The 23,343-nt window shown below is 38.3% G+C and overlaps 2 protein-coding genes across 2 annotated transcripts; one reads left to right on the forward strand and one right to left on the reverse strand.

The window, feature by feature from the left end:
* Window positions 1-3,457: 3,457 nt before the first annotated feature.
* Window positions 3,458-9,148, forward strand: srsf9 (serine and arginine rich splicing factor 9). The gene is made up of 5 exons (XM_063014158.1): window positions 3,458-3,543; window positions 5,285-5,646; window positions 5,771-5,931; window positions 6,044-6,216; window positions 8,760-9,148. The coding sequence occupies exons 2-5, from the start codon at window positions 5,489-5,491 to the stop codon at window positions 8,979-8,981; spliced, it is 714 nt and encodes a 237-aa protein (XP_062870228.1). The 5' UTR covers window positions 3,458-3,543; window positions 5,285-5,488; the 3' UTR covers window positions 8,982-9,148.
* Window positions 9,149-17,268: 8,120 nt separating this feature from the next.
* On the reverse strand, window positions 17,269-22,869 carry triap1 (TP53 regulated inhibitor of apoptosis 1). The gene is made up of 2 exons (XM_063014409.1): window positions 22,640-22,869; window positions 17,269-17,502 (listed from the first exon to the last, which is right to left on the reverse strand). The coding sequence occupies exons 1-2, from the start codon at window positions 22,784-22,786 to the stop codon at window positions 17,425-17,427; spliced, it is 225 nt and encodes a 74-aa protein (XP_062870479.1). The 5' UTR covers window positions 22,787-22,869; the 3' UTR covers window positions 17,269-17,424.
* Between the last annotated feature and the right edge of the window lie 474 nt (window positions 22,870-23,343).

Raw genomic sequence — 23,343 nt, forward strand, 5'->3', positions numbered from 1 at the left:
AGTCTCAGAGTTCTGTTTAAAGCGCAGAGAGCATCATGAAGACCAAGGAACACACCAGGCAGGTCCGAGATACTGTTGTGGAGAAGTTTAAAGCCGGATTTGGATACAAAAAGATTTCCCAAGCTTTAAACATCTCAAGGAGCACTGTGCAAGCGATCATATTGAATTGGAAGGAGTATCAGACCACTGCAAATCTACCAAGACCTGGCCGTCCCTCTAAACTTTCAGCTCAAACAAGGAGAAGACTGATCAGAGATGCAGCGAAGAGGCTGTTCATTCAGGTGATCACTCTGAATGAACTGCAGAGATCTACAGCTGAGGTGGGAGAATCTGTCCATAGGACACAATCAGTCGTACACTGCACAAATCTGGCCTTTATGGAAGAGTGGCAAGAAGAAAGTCATTTCTCAAAGATATCCATAAAAAGTCACCTGGGAGACACACCAAACATGTGGAAGAAGGTGCTCTGGTCAGATGAAACCAAAATCGAACTTTTTGGCCACAATGCAAAACGTTATGTTTGGCGTAAAAGCAACACAGCTCATCACCCTGAACACACCATCCCCACTGTCAAACATGGTGGTGGCAGCATCATGGTTTGGGCCTGCTTTTCTTCAGCAGGGACAGGGAAGATGGTTAAAATTGATGGGAAGATGGATGGAGCCAAATACAGGACCATTCTGGAAGAAAACCTGTTGCAGTCTGCAAAAGACCTGAGACTGGGACGGAGATTTATCTTCCAACAAGACAATGAACCAAAACATAAAGCTAAATCTACAATGGAATGGTTCACAAATAAACGTATCCAGGTGTTAGAATGGCCAAGTCAAAGTCCAGACCTGAATCCCATCGAGAATCTGTGGAAAGAGCTGAAAACTGCTGTTCACAAACGCTCTCCATCCAACCTCACTAAGCTCGAGCTGTTTTGCAAGGAAGAATGGGCAAAAATTTCTGTCTCTCGATGTGCAAAACTGATAGAGACATACCCCAAGCGACTTGCAGCTGTAATCGCAGCAAAAGGTGGCGCTACAAAGTATTAACGCAAGGGGGCCGAATAATATTGCACGCCCCACTTTTCAGTTTTTTATTTCTAAAAAAAGTTTAAAATATCCAATAAATTTCGTTCCACTTCACGATTGTGTCGCACTTGTTGTTGATTCTTCACAAAAAATTACAATTTCATATCGTTATGTTTGAAGCCTGAAATGTGGCAAAAGGTTGAAAAGTTCAAGGGGGCCGAATACTTTTGCAAGGCACTGTATATATATATATACATACTGTATATATAAATATATATATATAATTATATTATGTAATTATTAAGGGATTTCAGTACAAAAGAGGAACCTTTGAAAATGAAAAAAACATACCAAACAATGGCGGCGTGTGATCCAACCCGTAGAGTAGGTGCATACAATTCTTCCTTAATTCTTTCTTATATTAACATCTAGCAAACATTAGATTTGTTGTTTTAGCAATGGTATAATGAGTTTAAATAACTATTTTTATGTCTCTTGGTTAGAATACAACCAGAAAATTTGTCTGCCGTACTAAAAAACTTATACAGACTAAATTGACAGGTATTAGGTCAAGTATGGCTATTATAATCCTGGATCTTTTAAAGCTAAATAAAAATGAAATCCTAATGAATGTTATTGCTAAACATATTATTTAATTTTAAAGTGACCGCTGTGAAAAAGGGTCTTTTACAGGTTTGAGAATTACATACACATGTTGTATGAGTTTAATTTATTGGAAGGGGTGGCACAGTGGCTAAGTGGGTAGCACTGTCGCCTCACAGCAAGATCCCCAGGTGGGTCCTTTCTGTGTGGAGTTTGATGTTCTCCCCGTGTCTACGGTCTACTCCTGGTGCTCTGGTTTCCTCCCACAGTTCAAAGACATGCAAGTGAAGTGAATTGGAGACACTAAATTGTCTATGACTGTGTTCAATATAACCTTGTGAACTGATAAACCTTGTGTGTAACGAGTAACTACCGTTCCTTCATGAATGTAACCACAGTGTAAAACATGATGTTAAAATCCTAATAAACAACAACAAACAATTCATTGGAAGCTTGTTAATGAAATTATGTGGTTGAAAGTTGGTCTTATACATACCAACCACATTTTTGCATGAGCAAGGCCTCTCGCAAAGAGAAATCAGCAAACAAACTGGCCACCCAAGACGTGGTATTCAAACTGTTATAAAGAAATTTGAGGAATCAGAAGAGGTCAAGGACAAAAAAAGACTAAAAGGCCAAGAAGTGATGATAAAAGGAGTTTCTTCTTTGAGAGACCGGAAGAAGTCCGGCAATGAACTGGCTCAGCATCTGCAGCTTTATCGGGATACCGAGCTGACTCTTCAACGGTCTGAAAGAGGCTTGATCAGGAATTTAAAATACCGTGTCCACTCACTGTCCACTCTATTAGACACTCCTACCTAGTGGGTCCACCTTGTAGATGTAAAGTCAGAGACGATTGCTCATCTATTGCTGCTGTTTGACTTAGTCATCTTCTAGATCTGTTGGCGAAATATTTTTTTAGGTTAGTGGACTATTCTCAGTCCAGCAGTGACAGTGAGGTGTTTAAAAACTCAGCATTGCTGTGTCTGATCCACTTATACCAGCACAACACACACTAACACACAATCACCATGTCAGTGTCACTGCAGTGCTGAGAATGATCCACCACCCAAATAATACCTACTCTGTAGTGGTCCTGTGGGGGTCCTGACCATTGAAGAACAGGGTGAAAGCAGGCTAAAAAGTATGTAGAGAAACAGATGGACTACAGTCAGTAATTGTAGAACTACAAAGTGCTTCTATATGGTAAGTGGAGCTGATAAAATGGACAGTGAGTGTAGAAACAAAGAGGTGGTCATAATGTTATGCCTTATCGGTGTACAGTAGTAGTGACTGACATTCTGGCGTTCCACGGTGAGTCATTATCAATTGACTCAGTAGGAAGGAGAGTCGATTCTTTTCGTGTCCAAACGATTATTCGTTTAAAATAATTTTTAAAATATTTTTTTTATGACCAATAATAAGTTTTGTGTATAAATAAAATTTTTAACAACGTATTATTTTAATTCCTAATTAACAAAAGAGCATCAATAAAATATAATTGTTTCTTATAAAAACGACCAATGTACAATGTGTATTAAAAGACGCCATAGCAGTTACAGTATAATCAATAATAGCCAACATTTTATCTGTACCAACATGCGTTAAAAATAATTTAATGTATACATGTATTATGAATTTATATATACACCACATTCATTTATTTAGCCATGTATTAATTAGTTTTTGAAATTCGCTTGCTTTATAAAGTGGTTGGATAAGAGAAACTAAAACTTCAGTGCAGTTTACCAGTCTAAGACGACTCTTCATAGCAAATCGGCTCCCAAAACTTACGTTAAAGAGCGAGCCGATTCAATGAACCGAGTCGTTCATGACCGACACATCGCTACCTCAGACGCTTCCTACTCCAGAGGAAACGTCAGCTGGGTTGTTCGTCATTTCAAGCTTCTGTTTACAGCAGGTATGTTAAACGTTTATTTTATTACAAGTTTAACACTTTTCATACCTGTGGGTGCAGAAGTGCATCGTCTCCATGTTTGTATCTCCTCATATTCTTATGTTTGTTGGAATAACTGAGTGGACTTGGTGTTAGCATGTTAGCAGCATTGTCCCAACAAAGAAAGACGGTGGATTAGCTGTGTAGGTATAGTAGTTAATGACAGACGAAGACTGACTGTAGGTTTACATCTACTTAAAAGGCCATTTAGTCTCTAGCGTCACGTTCAAATGAATAAATGTAGTTTTTAAACGATATTATTAAAATGTTTTAACTATATTACTTTTTATCGACAATGCTAACTGACGCTAGCTGACAACTACAGTACATTCCTACTATCAGTAAAGGTACAGAATTAGCTACAGTTAAACAGCATCTAAATGTAATAAATGGGTGATTGTTTATTTACCATATTAATAACACTGATACGTGTGACTGGTTAGTTCTATTCAGTTGTGGTATAACACCACTAGTATTTACAATCGCAATTCAGAATGAATGACATGTCACTAACAGTGAGTTTTAACGATATGTCATTGTGTTGAGTGAGGCGTGCAGCAGTTGGACGAGTTGTCTCAATCACTGTCAACATGCATCACCTGAAAAACTGGACGTGTTAGCAGGAATCCAGTTTATAGTTAACCTTAATCCTACTGTATTTATGTTGATTCTTCAGTATTTACTTACATAGCAGAAGTAAACAGCACTGCAGTGACTAATAATAAGTTTTACCTGGCAACAATTCTATTACCTTTAACTCATGCAGTGAGTAACTTCTCATTTCCTAAACAACCATGTTGGGTGACATATCCTGTGGTTGTTGAAAGATGTTACTCTTTCAGAAAAGTCAAATTTCTGGCTGGCATCAAGCAAAGATAAGTGAAAATTGTTGAGAGTACTGGAATTGGGTTAGGAACTTACCCAGTGCATTATTAAAACCTTAAAGGATTGCGGTAACCTATCGAATCTGTGGAGATGTGGTCAGAAGAAAATCCTGAATTACTGTAATTGGAGTTAACTTTAACGCTTGGTGAATTTGAAAAGTAAAAAAAAAAATATTGTAGAACTTACGGCCTTGTTTAATAGTTAAAAAAAGAACTCAAATGATTGGGACAGATCAGCTTGGTGGCTTTAAGTAACCACTTGTTTGTGAAGGTATTTAGAAAATTTGCAAGGGGGCGGCACAAAGATTGGACTTTAGAGCAGTAGAAAAAGGTCATGTGGTCTGATGAGTCCAGATTTACCCTATTCCAGAGCGATGGGCATACCAGAGTAAGAAGGGAAGTGCATGTGCATCGTGCCAGCTGTAAAAGTATTGGGAGGCGGTTCTATGATTGCCGATAAAATGAAGTCAGCAGAACAAGTTATGCCATCAAAGGATTTTTTTTTCTTCATGTGCAAATTTCAAGATGCCAATGCCAAGATTCAACGGTCACAAACTGTGAAAGAGTGGATAAGGGAGCATGCGTCCCATTTGCCCTATTAAGAACGTTAAAACTAATACACTGAGTGAAAATCAGTGTACACGAAATTGATGCAAATTTCCATGGACGTTATGTAAATAGTTTTACCCGAGGCCTTACACAAATAAGTAGACAAGTCTTGTACTAGAATTAGCAAAAAAAAAAGTTCTTTCCATATAAATGCAGTGTATTTTCTTTTCTTGACTAGAAATAACCACTCACTTAATATCCTGTGTTTTTAGGATTTCAGACTGAAGTCTTGAAGAGATCCTATGGTGTTTTACTTGCACTCAACATGTACTACAGCTGCTCTGCCAAGGTGTTCAAGTTTTACGTTTAGTTGAATGGACTAAAATCGGACTTGTCAATTATCACCTTTTTGTGGAACCCTGCATCGTCCTGAAGGCCGCAGGTCCATTGAGTTTGCATTAAGGCCTGTATAAAGCATGTCGGACGGGAGGATCTATGTGGGGAACCTTCCCATGGACGTGCAGGAAAGGGACGTTGAGGATCTCTTCTTCAAATATGGAAAAATTCGAGATATCGAGCTGATAAACAACCGCGGGACCATCCCGTTTGCGTTTGTTCGTTTTGAGGACCCACGGTGAGTTCCAGGGCTGATTGTCATTATCACCTTCACTGACTGAGGACAGGGAACATGGAGGAGCCATTTCTCAAAAGTCTCTGAGTAGAAAGAAAGTTAGGAGCACTTTACTCTTTTCCCATAGGGATGCAGAGGATGCTGTCTATGGAAGGAACGGATATGAAATTGGAGACACTAAACTGCGTGTGGAATACCCTCGATCCAAATATAGCGGGTCAGCTGGTGGACCGAGGGGAAGGTTTGGACCTCCGTCACGCAGATCTGAGTTTCGAGTCATTGTCACTGGTAGGTCAAAATGTCTTAGGTTCTTCGAAAAGGATTTTGAATGCTTCTGCAAGTAATTTCATGTGTCACTGTTGTTTGAATTTGTTTCACTGACCTGTTATTGTACCTGCAGGTCTTCCTCCTACTGGCAGTTGGCAGGACCTTAAAGACCACATGAGGGAAGCAGGTGACGTGTGCTTTGCTGATGTGCAGCGTGATGGTGAGGGAGTGGTGGAATTTCTTAGAAGGGAAGATATGGAGTATGCTCTGCGCAGGCTCGATGGCACAGAGTTCAGATCCCACCAGGTAAACATAAAATTGTCCCTGAATTAGCAGGGTTATTCAACACGCATATCATTTTTTGTGAAAAATGTAAGGACTTGTTGGGAACCTTACTGTCCCATTCCCAAAGTTAAATTTAAATTTAAGCTAATTAAACACAAGCCAGGTTTGATTTCACAAAGCTCTGTAGAATTAACTTATCTTGCTCCTTACACCTGTTACAATAAAACACATCCTGATAGAATGCCCCAAATACACCAAGGAAAGACAACAAGTACACTTGCCTAAAACCACAAAAGAAATTCTTACACAACACAATACAAGAACAGTTTTAACCTACTTCGTAGCCATAAAAATGAAAATATAAAATGGACCCACAATATTAAGACAAGATACAATAAGCAGACTCAAACATAATACCGTAAAATGACACAAATGTGTTAAACATGGTGTTAAAATCCAAACTAACAAACAAAACAATCTTGCACCTTACCATCTCAGTTTGGTGGTGACTTTAAAGTTTATGCTGGAATACCATGCCACATTCAGGTCCAATAGTAGTTGAACTACAAAAAGTTACTAAGCTGTGTCTAAGGTTTTAGGATGCCACCAAACACGGCGAGAGCTATTATGGTAAATCTAGCCAGAAGTGGTTGATAAGCTAAAATTCTTCCTAGATCATTACAAGATGAATTGTGTTTCTACTGCTTTCCAGCCTTATAACCATTTTAAATGGAGGTAGACTGTATTTAGTGGCAACGGTTTTCTGAAGTACTCCGGTGCCCATGTGGCTATATTTATTACAGTAGCTTAACGTTTTTTCATGCAGTGCCATCTAAGAACTCAAAGGTTACACACATTTAACAGTGGTTTCTGGCTTTGCTGTACATGGACTGAGATGTCTCCAGATTCCCTGAATCACAATGTCATGAACAGTAGATGGTGAAAGACTAAATTATTTGCAATTTTAATAAATGTTCTTTTTGAACCAATGTGCAATTCTCTCCTAAAGTTTGGTAAAGTGCTGAGACAAGACCCATCATTGCTTGTAAAGACTATTTAGTGGCTCCTCCTTTTATCCCCATAATGATTCCCTCATCTGTTACCCTTTCACCTGCTTATTGTGGTGGATTCTAAAAACCTCAAATATTTTATAAAGCTTTCACTCTTATTTTGGCTTTGCCCCAACTTTTTTGGAGTATGTTGAAGGCATCAAATTCAAAATCTGTTTCTATTTACAAAATACAATGAAGTTAATTAGTGAATACACTGGAAATCTGTTCTTTCTATTATTGGTTTTACTATTTTTTTCATTAAATTCTACACCTTAATAGACACATGAACACTCTAACCACTATACACAGAAAAAAGCAAATCGACCCTCTACTTTGATGTTTAAAGACTGAATCTACTATCCAGCCACGATAATAGCCATAGTAGCTGACATGGTGTTAAGAATTAAACAAACTATTTTTTCACAATGTCCCGTTTTTGGAAATGGGGTTTGTACTTATAAAAGTTCTCAAAAACTCAGTGGGTTTGAATACTTTTCGAATCCACTGTAATTATACATTTGCGATTGTTTGGAGCTTTTTTCAGGGTAGTACGTACATGTGCACAGTGTTTTCAGTTAAACCATACCCCCCGACCCTGACCAGGATAAAGCAGTTGATAAAAATGAACTGAAATTTTTTTTTCTAATGTACTCTGATCAGCCATAACATTAAAACCACCTCCTTGTTTCTACACTCACTGTCCATTTTATCAGCTCCACTTACCATATAGAAGCACTTTGTAGTTCTACAATTACTGACTGTAGTCCATATGTTTCTCTGCATGCTTTGTTAGTCCCTTTTCATGCTGTTCTTTAATGGTCATGACTCTCACAGGACCACTACAGAGCAGGTATTATTTAGGTGGTGGATCATTCTCAGCACTGCAGTAACACTGACATGGTGGTGGTGTGTTAGTGTGTGTTGTGTCCACTCACTGTCCACTCTATTAGACACTCCTACCTAGTTGGTCCACCTTGTAGATGTTAAGTCAGAGACGATCGCTCATCTATTGCTGCTGTTTGAGTTGATCATCTTCTAGACCTTCATCAGTGGTCACAGGACGCTGCCCACAGGGTGCTGTTGGCTGGATATATTTTTGGTTGGTGGACTATTCTCAGTCCAGCAGTGACAGTGAGGTGTTTAAAAACTCTATCAGTGCTGCTGTGTCTGATCCACTTATACCAGCACAACACACACTAACACACCACCACCATGTCAGTGTCACTGCAGTGCTGAGAATGATCCACCACCTAAATAATACCTACTCTGTAGTGGTCCTGATAATTAAAGAACGGGATAAAAGCAGGCTAAAAAGTATGTAGAGAAACAGATGGACTACAGTCAGTAATTGTAGAACTACAAAGTGCTCCTATATGGTAAGTGGAGCTGATAAAATGGACAGTGAGTGTAGAAACAAGGAGGTGGTTTTAATGTTATGTTTGATCAGCGTATACATGAAAGATGTTGTAAAAAAATGAACAGAACACGAGTTAACTGTGTTTCCTTGCACAGGGTGAGACATCCTACATCAGAGTAATAGAAGAGCGAGGCACAAGCTGGGGTCGATCCCGTTCCCGGTCCAGGTCACGTGGGAGATACTCGCCCCCATATCAGAGCCGAGGCTCACCTCCTCCTCGCTTCCGCTCCCCTCCACGACACCTGGGTCGCTTTAGCCCTCCCCTACGAAGAGCACCGCTTCAGCACCACAGCCCGCCACCACGCCACTATCGATAAACGAGCAAAAAGCGATGTTATTTTGACCTTCCCACCTCCTACATCTTTAATTTTTTATGTTTTTTTTTTTTTTTACATTTTGTAATTAACATTCCAACAGTTGCATTTCCCTGAAAGGGTTAGTTACTTGAGTTAAAGAATGATTTTAAAATAAATAACTGATTCTCTTCTGGTGTACAGTAACTAGATAACTGATGAAGTGCGTTCATCTTTTGTCATTTTGGACATATTTTGAATGTATTGTTTTATTTTGGATGTTAGATGCTGAATTATGCTAATCTGTTCCATCTTCTAAACTTCTTCTTTAAAACAGCTCAACCTAAGCCATTTTTAAGGGTGCCCTTAACATCAGTGTGTGCAATGTGTGATTTTTGTTTTCTTTTTCTATTAAAACATTGAATCATGTTTTCCTGAAAAATAGAGATATCATTCTTGCACATCTGTAAAAATGAAATGGATTTTTGCTGATCTGACTATCGATTGTGCTTAATGTGACTTTCATATGCCATGGAAAAGAAGCACAAGCGTTCCAATAGGGCCTGAATAAGAGGTGACCAATTTGCAGATACATCAGTAACAGACACTGGGAGGAAAAAAAGTTTAATGGTCTTAAGTGTCATGGCAGCAGAATTGCGAATAATTGCGAATGTAGAAAAGCTCCATCGGAATAAAAAATGGAATAATTCTTTGATTAGAAATGAAGGAAAGTGCAGAAGACCCTTGACTTACGAATTTAATTGGTTCCGAAGGGCTGTTCTTAAGTCAAAATGTTCGTTAGTTAAACCTATTTTTCCCATAAGAAATCATGTAAATAGAATTAATCCGTGCCAGACCCCCCAAACCTCCTCCTTACCTAACCTTTCTAATGTCTTAAATTGTCTTTTTTGTTACAAATACAAGTATATTCTCCCTTAAATTTTAAATGATAGAATATACATTCCTATAATAAACAATAATGAACAACAATACACAGTAGTACTGTACATAAACACACATCACATTTCAGTACAGTGCGTGTGCTGTACCATACACCATAATACATTTCCTTCTTTTTATATAAAACGTTTATACCAGGAACAACAATAACTCAAATATTTCTCTATTATTTCCTTCTTTATTTCAATAGTGTTGTATTTTGTAGGTGTAATTGCACGAAAGAAAGAATACTTTACTCAGCGATTTCCTTCTTCTCTCTCACTCACTCGCTGTCCACTCTGTCTGATACACAGTGACAGCTACTGGCAGGAGTGATTATACAACAACAAATGTAATAGATTAATTTTCTTAGCACTACGCATATTCTGCACCTTCTTTATGGCCATTTTAATATTGAATTTTACAAAATATAAAAACACCGTCCACTGTCGCTCACTGTATATATATATATATATATATATATATATATATATTAGGGCTGTCGATTAACGCGTTAAAATTTTAATCGCGATAAAAAAAATTAATCAAGATTAACATTTTTAATCTAACTATTTTTATTTGGCTCTTTGTACCACATACATGTGTGTCTCTGTGGTAATTAACTGTATTTCAGATGAATTAGGATGTAAAGCGCATGAACTGTCCGATGAAAAACTACTTTTAGCGGTTTTACTTTTTTTACGAAAAGATGAATGAAACCACGCAAGCTTTGTAACGAGTATTTCCATTGGCTGCTAGAGCTGTCCATCAAAACCGCGTAGCTCCGCCTCCTCCCCCTCCGGTAAAAAGTGAAACTCTGTGTGATGTTTCATCTCTACAGTTTATTCAGGTTATTCTATCACATGGTTATAAACATGATTTATATTTGTGATGTTTGTAGTTTTCTAAAAACACATTCGTATCTGATATTTATATGGACTAAGCGTTTACATGGACTGTTTTAATTAACACTTTTTTTATATAGCTACAGTCAATTACTTATAGATAATGTCTGCTAACTTGATTGTTTCAGGTATTTATAGGTGTTTAAATGGTAATTTAGAACAGTATTTCCCAGTATTCTTTCTGCACAAACACAGTATTAAAGGGTTTTCTTAATAGATCTATGAAATAATCATATCTGTGTTTTGATGCTTTATTGATGCCTTATATTAGATCAAAACATTATGGTTGGTGCACATGTTTTCAGTGTCAGGGTCATGAACAGGAAAAGATCCTCACTTTTGTCAGATAATGTGCTTTCTACAATGAATTTAGATTTAATAATTTTATCATATTTTATGAATGTTTTATTGGTAAATACATTCTTGCAATAACAATGTGCATAACTGTTCAAATTTTGCTTAATTATTAGTTTGCGATTAATTGAGATGAATACATATATATTAGGGCTGTCACACGATAAAAAATTTTAATCGAGATTAATCGCGATTCATTTTGTTCTTTAATCGTGATTAATCTCGATTAAAAATTTTAATCGTGTGACAGCCCTAATATATATATATATATATATATATATATATATATATATATATATATATATATATATATACAGTTGTGATCAAAATAATAGCAGTCCAACATCACTAACCAGATCAATCACTGTTTTTGGTAGAAATTATATTTATACATGGCAAAAAAATTACTGTTAGGTGTAGTAGAGTAATAAAAAACCAACAGACCCAACAATCATGACATGCATGCTGCTGATTCTGTGTAATTGGATAATTAACTAAAAGGGGCGTGTTCAAAATAATAGCAGTGTGAAGTTCAATTAGTGAGGTCATTCATTATGTGAAAAAATGGGTGTCAAACAGGTGGCCCTTATTAAAGTATAAAAACATATAAAGAAGTGCAGAAAATTATAGGCTGCTCAGCTAAAACGATTTCAAATGCTTTAAAATGGCAACCAAAACCAGAAAGATGTGGAAGAAAACGTAAAACTACCATTCGAATGGATCAAAGAATAGCCAAAATGGCAAAAACTCAGCCAATGATCAGCTCCAGGCTGATCAAAGAAGGTCTAAAGTTACCTGTGAGTACTGTGACAGTTAGAAGACGCCTGTGTGAAGCCAAGCTATCGGCAAGAAGCCCCCGCAAAGTCCCATTGTTGCAAAAACGACATGTGCTGAAGAGGTTACAATTTGCCAAAAAACACATTGACTGGCCTAAAGAGAAATGGCACAACATTTTGTGGACTGATGAAAGCAAGATTGTTCGTTTTGGGTCTAGGGCCCGCAGACGATCCCCAGTTTGTCAGACGACCCCCGAGCACTGAATTCAAGCCACAGTACACTGTGAAGACAGTGAAGCATGGTGGCGCAAGCATCATGATGGGGATGTTTCTCATACTATGGTGTTGGGCCTATTTATCGCATACCAGGGATCATGGATCAGTTTGAATACATCAAAATCCTTGAAGAGGTCATGTTGCCTCATGCCAAAGAGGAAATGCCCTTGAAATGGATGTTGCAACAAGACAATGACCCCAAACACACCAGTAAGCGTGCAACATCTTGGTTCCAGACCAACAAGATTAATGTTATGGACTGGCCAGCCCAATCTCCAGACCTTAAACCAGTAGAAAACTTGTGGGGTGACAACAAAAATGCTGTTTCTGAGGCAAAACCAAGAAATGCAGAGGAATTGTGGAATGTGGTCCAATCGTCCTGGGCTGGAATACCTGTTCACAGGTGCCAGAAGTTGGTTGACTCCATAAAACACATATGTTAAGCAATTCTCAGAAACAGTGCTTATACAACTAAATATTAGTTTAGTGGTTTACAGGAAAGCTAAATATTGAAGCATTTTTTCAGTTTAAACAGTAAATGTTTGAGTTTGTAAAGAAAAATGCAGACACTGCTATTTTTTTGAACAGCCTAATATTCCCTTTTCTTCACTTTCTGTAAAGTAATAACAAATTTGATCAATTTTAATTCATGTTTTGATTTGGAAAAGAATGTGCAGTGTTGTCAATGCATTTGTGTGTATGAAAATAAAAGCTATTATAAGAATTCTGAGCTTTATTTACTTTTTTAAACACTGCTATTATTTTGAACACGACTGTGTATATATATATATATAGAGAGAGAGAGAGAGAGAGAGAGAGAGAGAGAGAGAGAGAGAGAGAGAGAGAGAGAGAGAGAGAGAGAGGGGGTCGGACTCAACTTGTTCGTGACGTCACGTGTTTGCGAATTTTGGTTCACAATCCGAAATGTGTTCATACGTTAAGTTGAAAAAGATCGTTCGTAACCCAAAATGTTCATATGGTAAACCGTTCATAACCCAAAGGTCTACTGTACAGCTTTAATTTGGTATTTCCTCAACCTATTTAAACCTTTATGTCACGGGTTAAAAAAAAAACCACCCTAGAACCGACAAAATGTTCTCAAAGTTGTTACCCTTTATTCATGCATTCATCTTCACCAATGTTAAATCTATTGTTCAGTCAGAGAAGCCAGTTCCAGTAGTTACTAAAATGCAGATAAAACAAGGCTGTGTGGCTAATTGAATGTGCTGATCTGCAGAGAGAATCATACAGGATTCATCACAATAAATGAAATAATGTGACAAAACTGTCTAATAAGCATTATACCTGAACATGTGTGTGTTATATTAAATAAGTTATTAATTACATAAGCATTTCTAAGACTCAGCACTATAGAGCTGTACAACATTAGTTTTACATTGCTGGAATTTACTACATGGTCATAAATCCAACCATTTGTATTTGCCAATTCACAAGGTCACATAAAAGAAGCAAACCTGGACCACTAAGCAATAATAAACATGGCCTTTTCACCTTCTGTGGGACAAATTTTATATAACCCCAAATCAGAACAAGCTGGCACAGTATGGAAAACACAAATAAAATAAAAATTTACTTTGACTTTTATTTGATTGCAGACAGTTTGAACCTGAGATATTTCATGTTTTTTCTGCTCAACTTCATTTCATTTCATTCCTGCATTTCAGGCCTGCAACACATTCCAAAAAAAGTTGGGACGGGGGCAATTTAGGGCTAGTAATAAGGTGAAAAAACTAAATAATGACGTGATTCCAAACAGGTGATGTCAACAGGTGATTGTAATCATGGTTTGGTACAAAAGCAGCATCCAGGAAAGGCTGAGTCTTTGATGAGCAAAGACGACCAGAGGATCTCCAGTTTATCAACAAATGTGTGAGAAAATGTTTAAAAACAATGAACCTCAAAGAAAGATTGGAGGGGATTTGCATAGTTCTCCCTCTACAGTGCATAATATCATTAAACGATTCAAAGAATCGGGAGGAATTTCAGTGCATTAAGGCCAGGGGTGCAAGCTTAAGCTGAACGCCTGTGATCTTCGATCCCTCAGACGGCACTGCATCAAGAACCTCCACTCAACAATAGCTGATATAACCACATGGGTGAGGGATTACTTTGGCAAACCTTTGTCAAGCACTACAATACAGAGTTACATGCACAAATGCCACTTAAAACTTTACTGTGCAAAAAAGAAGCCTTATGTTAACCATGTCCCAGTGGCGTCAACTTCTCTGGGCTCTGAGGCATCTAGGATGGACCATCACACAGTGAAAATGTGTATTGTGTTCAGATGAATCAGCATTCCAGGTCTTTTTTTGGACAAAATGGACATCGCAACAAGTCCAAAATCCAGGGTCTTTCATGGTATGGGGCTGTGCCAGTGCCCTTGGCAAAGGTCATTTACATTTCTGTGCATTAATGCAGAAAAGTACATTGTGATCTTAGAGCTAAATTTTCCAGGGATGTCCATGCATTTTACAACAAGACAATGCAAAACCACATGCTGCACACATTACAAAGGCATGGCTGTGGAAGAAGAGGGTACGGGTACTGGACTGGCCTGCCTGCAGTCCTGATCTGTCCCCAACAGAGAATGTGTGGAGAATTTTGAAAGGAAAAATGCGACAACGACGACCCCGTACTGTTGCACATCTTAAGACGTGTTTGCAGGAAGAATGGAACAAAATAAAAGCTGAAACACTAAATTACTTGGTATTCTCTGTGCCAAAACGTCTTTTAAGTGTAGTGAAAAGGAATGGCAACATTACAAAGTGGTAAATGCTTTACGTTCTCAACTTTTTTGAAATGTGTTACAGGCCTGAAATGCAGGAATGGATGTTTATTATTTAATTAAATGAAGTTGAGCAGACAAAACATGAAATATCTCAGGTTCATCCTGTCTGCAATGAAATAAAAGTAAATGTAAGAAGCTTTGTGTTTTCCATGCTGTCCCAACTTTTTCTGATTTGGGGTTGTATGACAAGGTGCAGATTGCGAAGTAGATATGTTGTCTTGAATATGTCATGTGCATGACCAAATGGTCAGTACTCTTTAGACGAATTCTATATATATACACTATATGGTCAAAAACGTGGTCGCCACTTCTAATTATTGAGTGTCCATGGTTTTGAAATAACCCTATGACCATAATCTTTAAATACTTTGTGTGTACAGTGGTGTTCAAAAAAAATAGCAGTCCAACACCATTAACCTGATAAATCAGTTTTTAGTAGAAAATATATTTCTACATTGCAAAAAATTCACTTGAAAGTGTAGTAGAGTAATGAAAACAAAACAAACCCAACAATTAGGACATGCATGCTGCTCAAAATAATTGTTCAATAGTAATAGTTGTTCAAAATAATAGCAGTGAGGAGTTCAATTGGTGAAGTCATTCATTCTGCAGAAGAACGGGTGTCAATTTTGGCCCTTATTTAATGTAGTAGGGTGGCAAATGTTGCACAGGTTGGTCATAGCGCATTTCCTTCTGAAATACTGGGTAAAATGGGTTGTTCCACACATTGTTCTGATGAACAGCATACTTTGATTAAAAAGTTGATTGTAGAGGGAAAAAACATACAGAGAAGTGCAGCAAATTATTGGCTGCTCAGCTAAAATGATCTCAAATGCCTTAAAGTGACAACCAAAACCTGAAAGACGCGGAAGGAAGTGTGGAACTACTGTTCAAATGGATTGAAGAATAGCCAAAATAGCAAAGGCTCAGCCAATGATCACCACCAGAAAGATCAAGGAACATCTGAAGTTACCAGTGAGTACAGAAGATGATTAAGTGAAGCCAATTTACCAGCAAGAACTCCTTGCAAAGTCCCGTTGTTAAGAAACAGACATGTCCTGAATGGGTTCAAATTTGCCGAGGAACACATTGACTGGTCCAAAGAGAAATAGCTCAACATTTTGTGGACTGGTGAAAGCAAATTGTTCTTTTTGGGTCTAGTGGCCGTAGACAGTATGTCAGACGACCCTCGAGCACTGAATTCAAGCCACAGTACACTGTGAAGACAGTAAAGCACGGTGGTACAAAATGATAATATTGGGATGTTTTTCATACCATCGTGTTACGCCTATTAATCACATACGAGGGATCATGGATCAGTTTAAATATATCAGAATACTTGAGGAGATCATGTTGCCCTATTTTGAAGAAGAAATGTCTTTAAAATGGGTGTTTCAACATGACAATGACCCAAAACATCTTGGTTACAGACAAACAAGATTGAGGTAATAGAGTGGCCAGCCCAATCCCCTGACTTCAGTCCCAGAGAGAACTTGTGGGCTGATAGCTGAAACTTGCTTTTTTGAGGCAAAACCCAAAAATTGCAGAAGAAATGTGGAATGTCGTCTAATCATCCTGGACTGGAATACCTGTTCAGAGGTGCCAGAAGTTGGTCGACGCCATACAACACAGATCTCGGAAACAATTGTTATGCCACTAAATATTAGTTCAGTAATTTAAAGTAAAGTGAAACCTCAAACATTTTCAGTTCATAGATACATTTTTTGAGTTTTTAAAGAAAAATGCTGGCACTGCTATTTTTTTGAACAGCCTAAAATTCATTTTTTTTTATTTTCTGTAAAGGATGAACACAAACTGGCAAAATTGTATTAATGTTTTGATTTAGAATTAAAAGTGTAGTATTTTCAGTGCATTTGCATTTATGGAAATAAAAGTTATTATAATGATTTTGTGCTTTATTTGCTTTTTTAAAATCACTGCTATTTTTTTTGAACACCACTGTATGTGCGAGAAATGAATCACTGATGTGAAACGTCACATATTAGACTTATTTTAGAGGGACGTTAATAGCATCTGTGTATTGTCGAGCATAGCTTTATTACAGGAGTGCGGATTATTATCCTTCAGTTATGGATTCATACCAATAAGCAACAATAAAAGACTACTTGAGCACCACATTGGTTTTCTTCATTCAGACATGACTAAGCTTAAAACATCAATCTGAATCGCTACAACAGTACACATTATCCAGCTGTTTGTTTCAGCACCCCCCCTTCCCACCCACACCCCCCAAAACATTCTCATAAGTAAGTCCAACATCACATCATGATGTCATGTCATGTCATGCCATCAAGATTCTGACATCACCAGTGCAATCCGGAATGTTTTTTTTTCCTGACACAATCAGGCAGTCAATGACATTCAGAACAGCGACAGCGCAGATCACATCAACTGCCAGGCTTCTCTTTGTTCGGCCCCATAAATTCCACACCATCGACAGGGATGTCCTTTTCTTTAATAGCTTTCTGCAAAACAAAATAACTTCAGACAAAATTGACTTAACTTTAAAGGAATTTGGCATTTAAAAGCCATATAACAAGATGAAAAGTATGATAAGTACCATTTAACCGATAACTTTTGGTTAGTCAAACATTTCAAGCAAGTAAATAAGTGAAGCATGGGGGGGGGTAGTTCTACAACTACTGACTGTAGTCCATCTGTTTCTCTGCATGATTTGTTAGTCCCCTTTCATGCTGTTCTTCGATGGTCAGGACTCTCCCAGGACCACTAGAGAGTAGGTATTATTTGAGTGGTGGATCATTCTCAGCACTGCAGTGACACTGACATGGTGGTGGTGTGTTAGTGTGTGTTGTGCTGGTATGAGTGGATCAGACACAGCAGCACTGATGGAGGTTTTAAACACCTCAGTCACTGCTGGACTAAGAATAGTCCCACAACCAAAAATATATTCAGCCAACTGCGTCCTGTGACCACTGATGAAGGTCTAAAAGATGACCAACTCAAACAGCAGCAATAGATGAGCGATCGTCTCTGACTTTACATCTACAAGGTGGACCAACTAGGTAGGAGTGTCTTAATAGAATGGACAGTGAGTGGACACGGTATTTAACCACTCATACCAGCACAACACACACTAACACACCACCACCATGTCAGTGTCACTGCAGTGCTGAGAATGATCCACCACCCAAATAATACCTACCCTGTGGTGGTTCGACCATTGAAAATCAGGGTGAAAGCAGGCTAAAAAGGTATATAGAGAAACAGATGGACTACAGTCAGTAATTGTAGAACTATAAAGTGCTTCTATATGGTAAGTGGAGCTGATAAAATGGACAGTGAGTGTAGAAACAAGGAGGTGGTTTTAATGTTACGGCTAATCTGAGTATGCATGTTACTTTGCAGCATTTTACTTCGATTCATTTTAGTAGGAACAAGTTATGCAGTGAACAGTAAGCAGTAAACTGCAACTTTTTTGTACAAATTTATACAAATATAAATCAAAATGGTCAAAATAAACAAAGATAAAATTCTTCAGCAGTAATTTAGCCCTTTATGTTTGAAATAAAAACAGTTGGGTGTTTGGCTTTAAAATCACCATACTATAATATACCATACTACTAGTGGTAGCCTAGTGGGTAGAGCTTTGGCTATCAACTGAAAGATCCTGAATCCCAGCTCTGCTATGCAGCCACTGTTGGGCCCTTGAGCAAGGCTCTTAACCTTCTCTGCTCCAGGGATGCTGTCTGATGGCTGACCCTGCACTCTGACCCAAACAAGCTGGGATACATGGAAAAAGAATTTTGTTGTACTGTACATCTGTATATGTATGTATGACAAATTAAGTCTTTGTATTCTATTCTATCAGTTAAGTATAGAGGTAGGAGCATCATTATATGGGGCTGCCTCTATGCAAACAGTAAAAAGCATTGCATGTCATTAAAGGAAACCTGAATAAGCAATGCACCAGCACAAAAAGCTAAAAAACGTTTTGTTTTTTTGTTTTTTTTAAATAAACAATCGCAGCAACTGAAATGCATGCAATCCATAGATTAGTTTTAATATGCTAGAAAATCAACAATTTAGAATAAGCTGCTGAGAAAAATGAGTGAAAACTGAACTACAATGCTGCAAAAAAAAACTAAATCTTATAAGACACTTCTGCAAAAACATAAGCATCAAGTCATAATGTGAAGTTGTTATGCACTAAAAGTATATTAAAATCACAAAAGAGGCCACTCAGGTGGCGCAGCGGTAAAAACACACACTGGAACCAGAGCTGGGATCTCGAATAAATCGTATCGAATCTCAGCTCTGCCTACCGGCTAAGACTGAGCAGCCACATGAACAACGATTGGCCTGTTGTTCAGATATGGGAGGGACTAAGCCGGATGGGGTCTCTCTCCAATGACTGGTGCAATTACGACCTCTGCTGCGCCTGCACAGAGATGAGAAAAGAGCGCTCTCAGGATGTCTCTCTCTGTACACAACGCTGAGCTGCACTGCACTCGTCAAAGTGCAGGTGATAAAATGCATAAGGCATGCTGCCCACGTGTCTGAGGGGGTGTGGGTTAGCTTCGTTCTCCTCAATCAGAGCGGGGATCGGCATCGGTGGAGAGGAAGCATGACGCAATCGGGGCAATTGGACACGCTAAAAAAAGGGAGAAAATGCATAAAGAAAAATACGAAATCACAAAAGAGGTTAAATGCCTTCAGCTAGATGAAAGATCAGTCAAACGTGCAAAATCAGAAAAAAAATGCACGGAACATTGTGACTGTATGAAATGCACTGCTGCAGTAGCTAAAATACTGAAATGCCATTTCAAACATTTAAATGTCCAGCAGTTCCCCAGTTCATCTGCTCATTTTGGGCGGCACGGTGGCTCAGTGGGTAGCACTGTCGCCTCACAGCAAGAAGGTCCTGGGTTCGATTCCCAGGTGGAGCGGTCCAGGTCCCTCCTGTGTGGAGTTTGCATGTTCTCCAGTGTCTGTGTGGGTTTGCTCCAGGAGCTCCGGTTTCCTCCCACAGTCCAAAGACATACAAGTGAGGTGAATTGCAGATACTTAATTGTCCATGACTGTGTTTGACATTGAACTTGTGAACTGATGAATCTTGTGTAATGAGTAACTACCGTTCCTGTCATGAATGTAACCAAAGTGTAAAACATGACGCTATAATTCTAATAAATAAATCGGCTCATTTTGGGTTGGTGAACTGGATCTGATGTGTTTAAGGTGGGATGTTTTCAGGTGTGCAGTGCAGCTAGATAGAAGAACAGACATCCCAAGTTGCAAAAACTCATTTCAGGGAGGTACCCCCGGACCCGTACCTCGACCCCAACCCCCCAAGCCCCCCCCCCTCCTCGCACACACCAAAGGATATGGGTGATAACAGAACTTTTAAGAGCTGCTAACTGAGCTACTAAGCTAACTGTTCGCGTCACAAACACATTAATGTGTACTACATAGTGCACTAGGTAGTGTGAAAGATAATAGATTAATGTTCCCTACATAGTGCACTAGATTGTATATTAGAAAATAATTTATGTTCCTTAGTGCACTAGATAGTGTACTAGATAATAGACTTCTGTTTCTTACATAATGCTTTAGGTAGCGTATTAGTTAACGGATTTATGTTCCCTACATAGTGCACTAAATTGTATATCAGATAACGGATTTATGTTCCCTACATAGTGCACTAAATTGTATATCAGATAACAGATTTATGTTCCCTACATAGTGCACTAAATTGTATATCAGATAACGGATTTAGGTTCCCTACATAGTGCACTTAATTGTATATCAGATAACGGATTTAGGTTCCCTACATAGTGCACTAAATTGTATATCAGATAACGGATTTATGTTTCCTACATAGTGCACTAGACAGTATATTAGACAATTGATTTATGTTCCCTACACAGTGCACTGGATTGTATATCAGATAACGGATTTAGGTTCCCTACATAGTGCACTAAATTGTATATCAGATAACGGATTTATGTTCTTTACATAGGGCACTAGATAGTGTATTAGACAACTGATTTATGTTCCCTACACAGTGCACTGGATTGTATATCAGATAATGGATATAGGTTCCCTACATAGTGCACTAAATTGTATATCAGAACGGATTTAGGTTCCCTACATAGTGCACTAAATTGTATATCAGATAACGGATTTAGGTTCCCTACATAGTGCACTAGAAAGTATATTAGACAATTGATTTATGTTCCCTACACAGTGCACTGGATTGTATATCAGATAACGGATTTAGGTTCCCTACATAGTGCACTAAATTGTATATCAGATAACGGATTTATGTTCTTTACATAGGGCACTAGATAGTGTATTAGACAACTGATTTATGTTCCCTACACAGTGCACTGGATTGTATATCAGATAACGGATATAGGTTCCCTACATAGTGCACTAAATTGTATATCAGAACGGATTTAGGTTCCCTACATAGTGCACTAAATTGTATATCAGATAACGGATTTAGGTTCCCTACATAGTGCACTAGAAAGTATATTAGACAATTGATTTATGTTCCCTACACAGTGCACTGGATTGTATATCAGATAACGGATTTAGGTTCCCTACATAGTGCACTAAATTGTATATCAGATAACGGATTTATGTTCTTTACATAGGGCACTAGATAGTGTATTAGAATATTGATTTATGTTCCCTACACAGCGCACTAAATTGTATATCAGATAACGGATTTAGGTTCCCTACATAGTGCACTAGAAAGTATATTAGACAATTGATTTATGTTCCCTACACAGTGCACTGGATTGTATATCAGATAATGGATTTAGGTTCCCTACATAGTGCACTAAATTGTATATCAGATAACGGATTTAGGTTCCCTACATAGTGCACTAAATTGTATATCAGATAACGGATTTAGGTTCCCTACATAGTGCACTAAATTGTATATCAGATAACGGATTTAGGTTCCCTACATAGTGCCCTAAATTGTATATCAGATAACGGATTTATGTTCCCTACATAGTGCACTAGACAGTATATTAGACAATTGATTTATGTTCCCTACACAGTGCACTGGATTGTATATCAGATAACGGATTTAGGTTCCCTACATAGTGCACTAGACAGTATATTAGACAATTGATTTATGTTCCCTACACAGTGCACTGGATTGTATATCAGATAACGGATATAGGTTCCCTACATAGTGCACTAAATTATATATCAGATAACGGATTTATGTTCTTTACATAGGGCACTAGATAGTGTATTAGACAATTGATTTATGTTCCCTGCACAGTGCACTGGATTGTATATCAGATAACGGATTTAATACGCGATCGGGGAATAAAGTCTGTGTCGTCTGTGTCACCTGCGTGTGTGTGTGTGTGCGCTCTTGGCCGCTCGTTCTAGATTCCGGGAGATTTTATCTGATTTGCGGACATCAGGGAGCCGCTATGTATATGCGGGAGACTTGGGATGTGTGGAAGAACCAGTTAAGCAGAACCGGCTTTCAACCAACATGATTCTGAACCAGATGTTCCTGGGATAAATATAATCTAACACGGTTATTATGGGATGCTGTGATCTCATATTCGTGCACGTAAACACTGGCTCGATGGTGTTTGTGTAGAAATGTACCTGAACACAGAACTGGTATTTCTTGAAGAGTTCAGTACATGGATCTTCACTCCGGTCCCCTTTAAGGAATTTCTCGGCGAACCAGCGGTTAAAACACTGATCATAATCCCGCTTTAAGTCCGTACAGCCTTCACCCACACTGTTCATCTTCAGCTACACCAGTTCCGACTGCGTTAACGTGTAAATGTAGTGGAACTATCACATAAGCACCAGCTCCGATCTGTCTCTTCCGATGACTTTGTACCACGTGCTTAACAACCCTGCGCCTCTTTATGACGTAACATCAAAGGAAGGCGGAGGCTGCCGTCCATTCCGAAGCGATGCTCCCTACAGAGGGCGCGTTTACTACTGCAGCTTTTGTGGACGCGTCCTAAACTAAAAAGTGATTTTTAAAGAGTCCGGGGACCTCTAGTCCAGGGGTTCTTAACGTGTTGTAAGGGGGTCCCCAATATTTTATTTCAACAACAGTAAAATTTTAAATTTTAAAAAACGAAACATGATTTTTTACAATAGGCAGTACATACAGTAGGCTACTTTGCTTTGTAAAGTCATTTGCTATTTAAAATCAACTTGACAGCACATAATCAGACATCCCATAGGGTTGCCAACCGTCCCGTAAAATACGGAATTGTTCCTTATTTGGAAACTAAACGTCGTGTTCCGTATTGAACTGATACAGGACGCGTTTTGTTCCGTATTTTTAT

This window comes from Trichomycterus rosablanca, chromosome 18, assembly GCF_030014385.1.
Source record: "Trichomycterus rosablanca isolate fTriRos1 chromosome 18, fTriRos1.hap1, whole genome shotgun sequence".
NCBI classification, from domain to species: Eukaryota; Metazoa; Chordata; class Actinopteri; order Siluriformes; family Trichomycteridae; genus Trichomycterus; species Trichomycterus rosablanca.

Coding starts and splice junctions, on each gene's coding strand:
- srsf9 (XM_063014158.1), top strand. CDS start 5,489: ATGTCGGACGGGAGGATCTATGTGGGGAACCTTCCCATGGACGTGCAG. Junction 5,932..6,043: donor GTTTCGAGTCATTGTCACTG/GTAGGTCAAAAT, acceptor TTGTACCTGCAG/GTCTTCCTCCTACTGGCAGT. Junction 6,217..8,759: donor CAGAGTTCAGATCCCACCAG/GTAAACATAAAA, acceptor TTCCTTGCACAG/GGTGAGACATCCTACATCAG.
- triap1 (XM_063014409.1), bottom strand. CDS start 22,786: ATGAACAGTGTGGGTGAAGGCTGTACGGACTTAAAGCGGGATTATGAT. Junction 17,503..22,639: donor AATACCAGTTCTGTGTTCAG/GTACATTTCTAC, acceptor TTTGTTTTGCAG/AAAGCTATTAAAGAAAAGGA.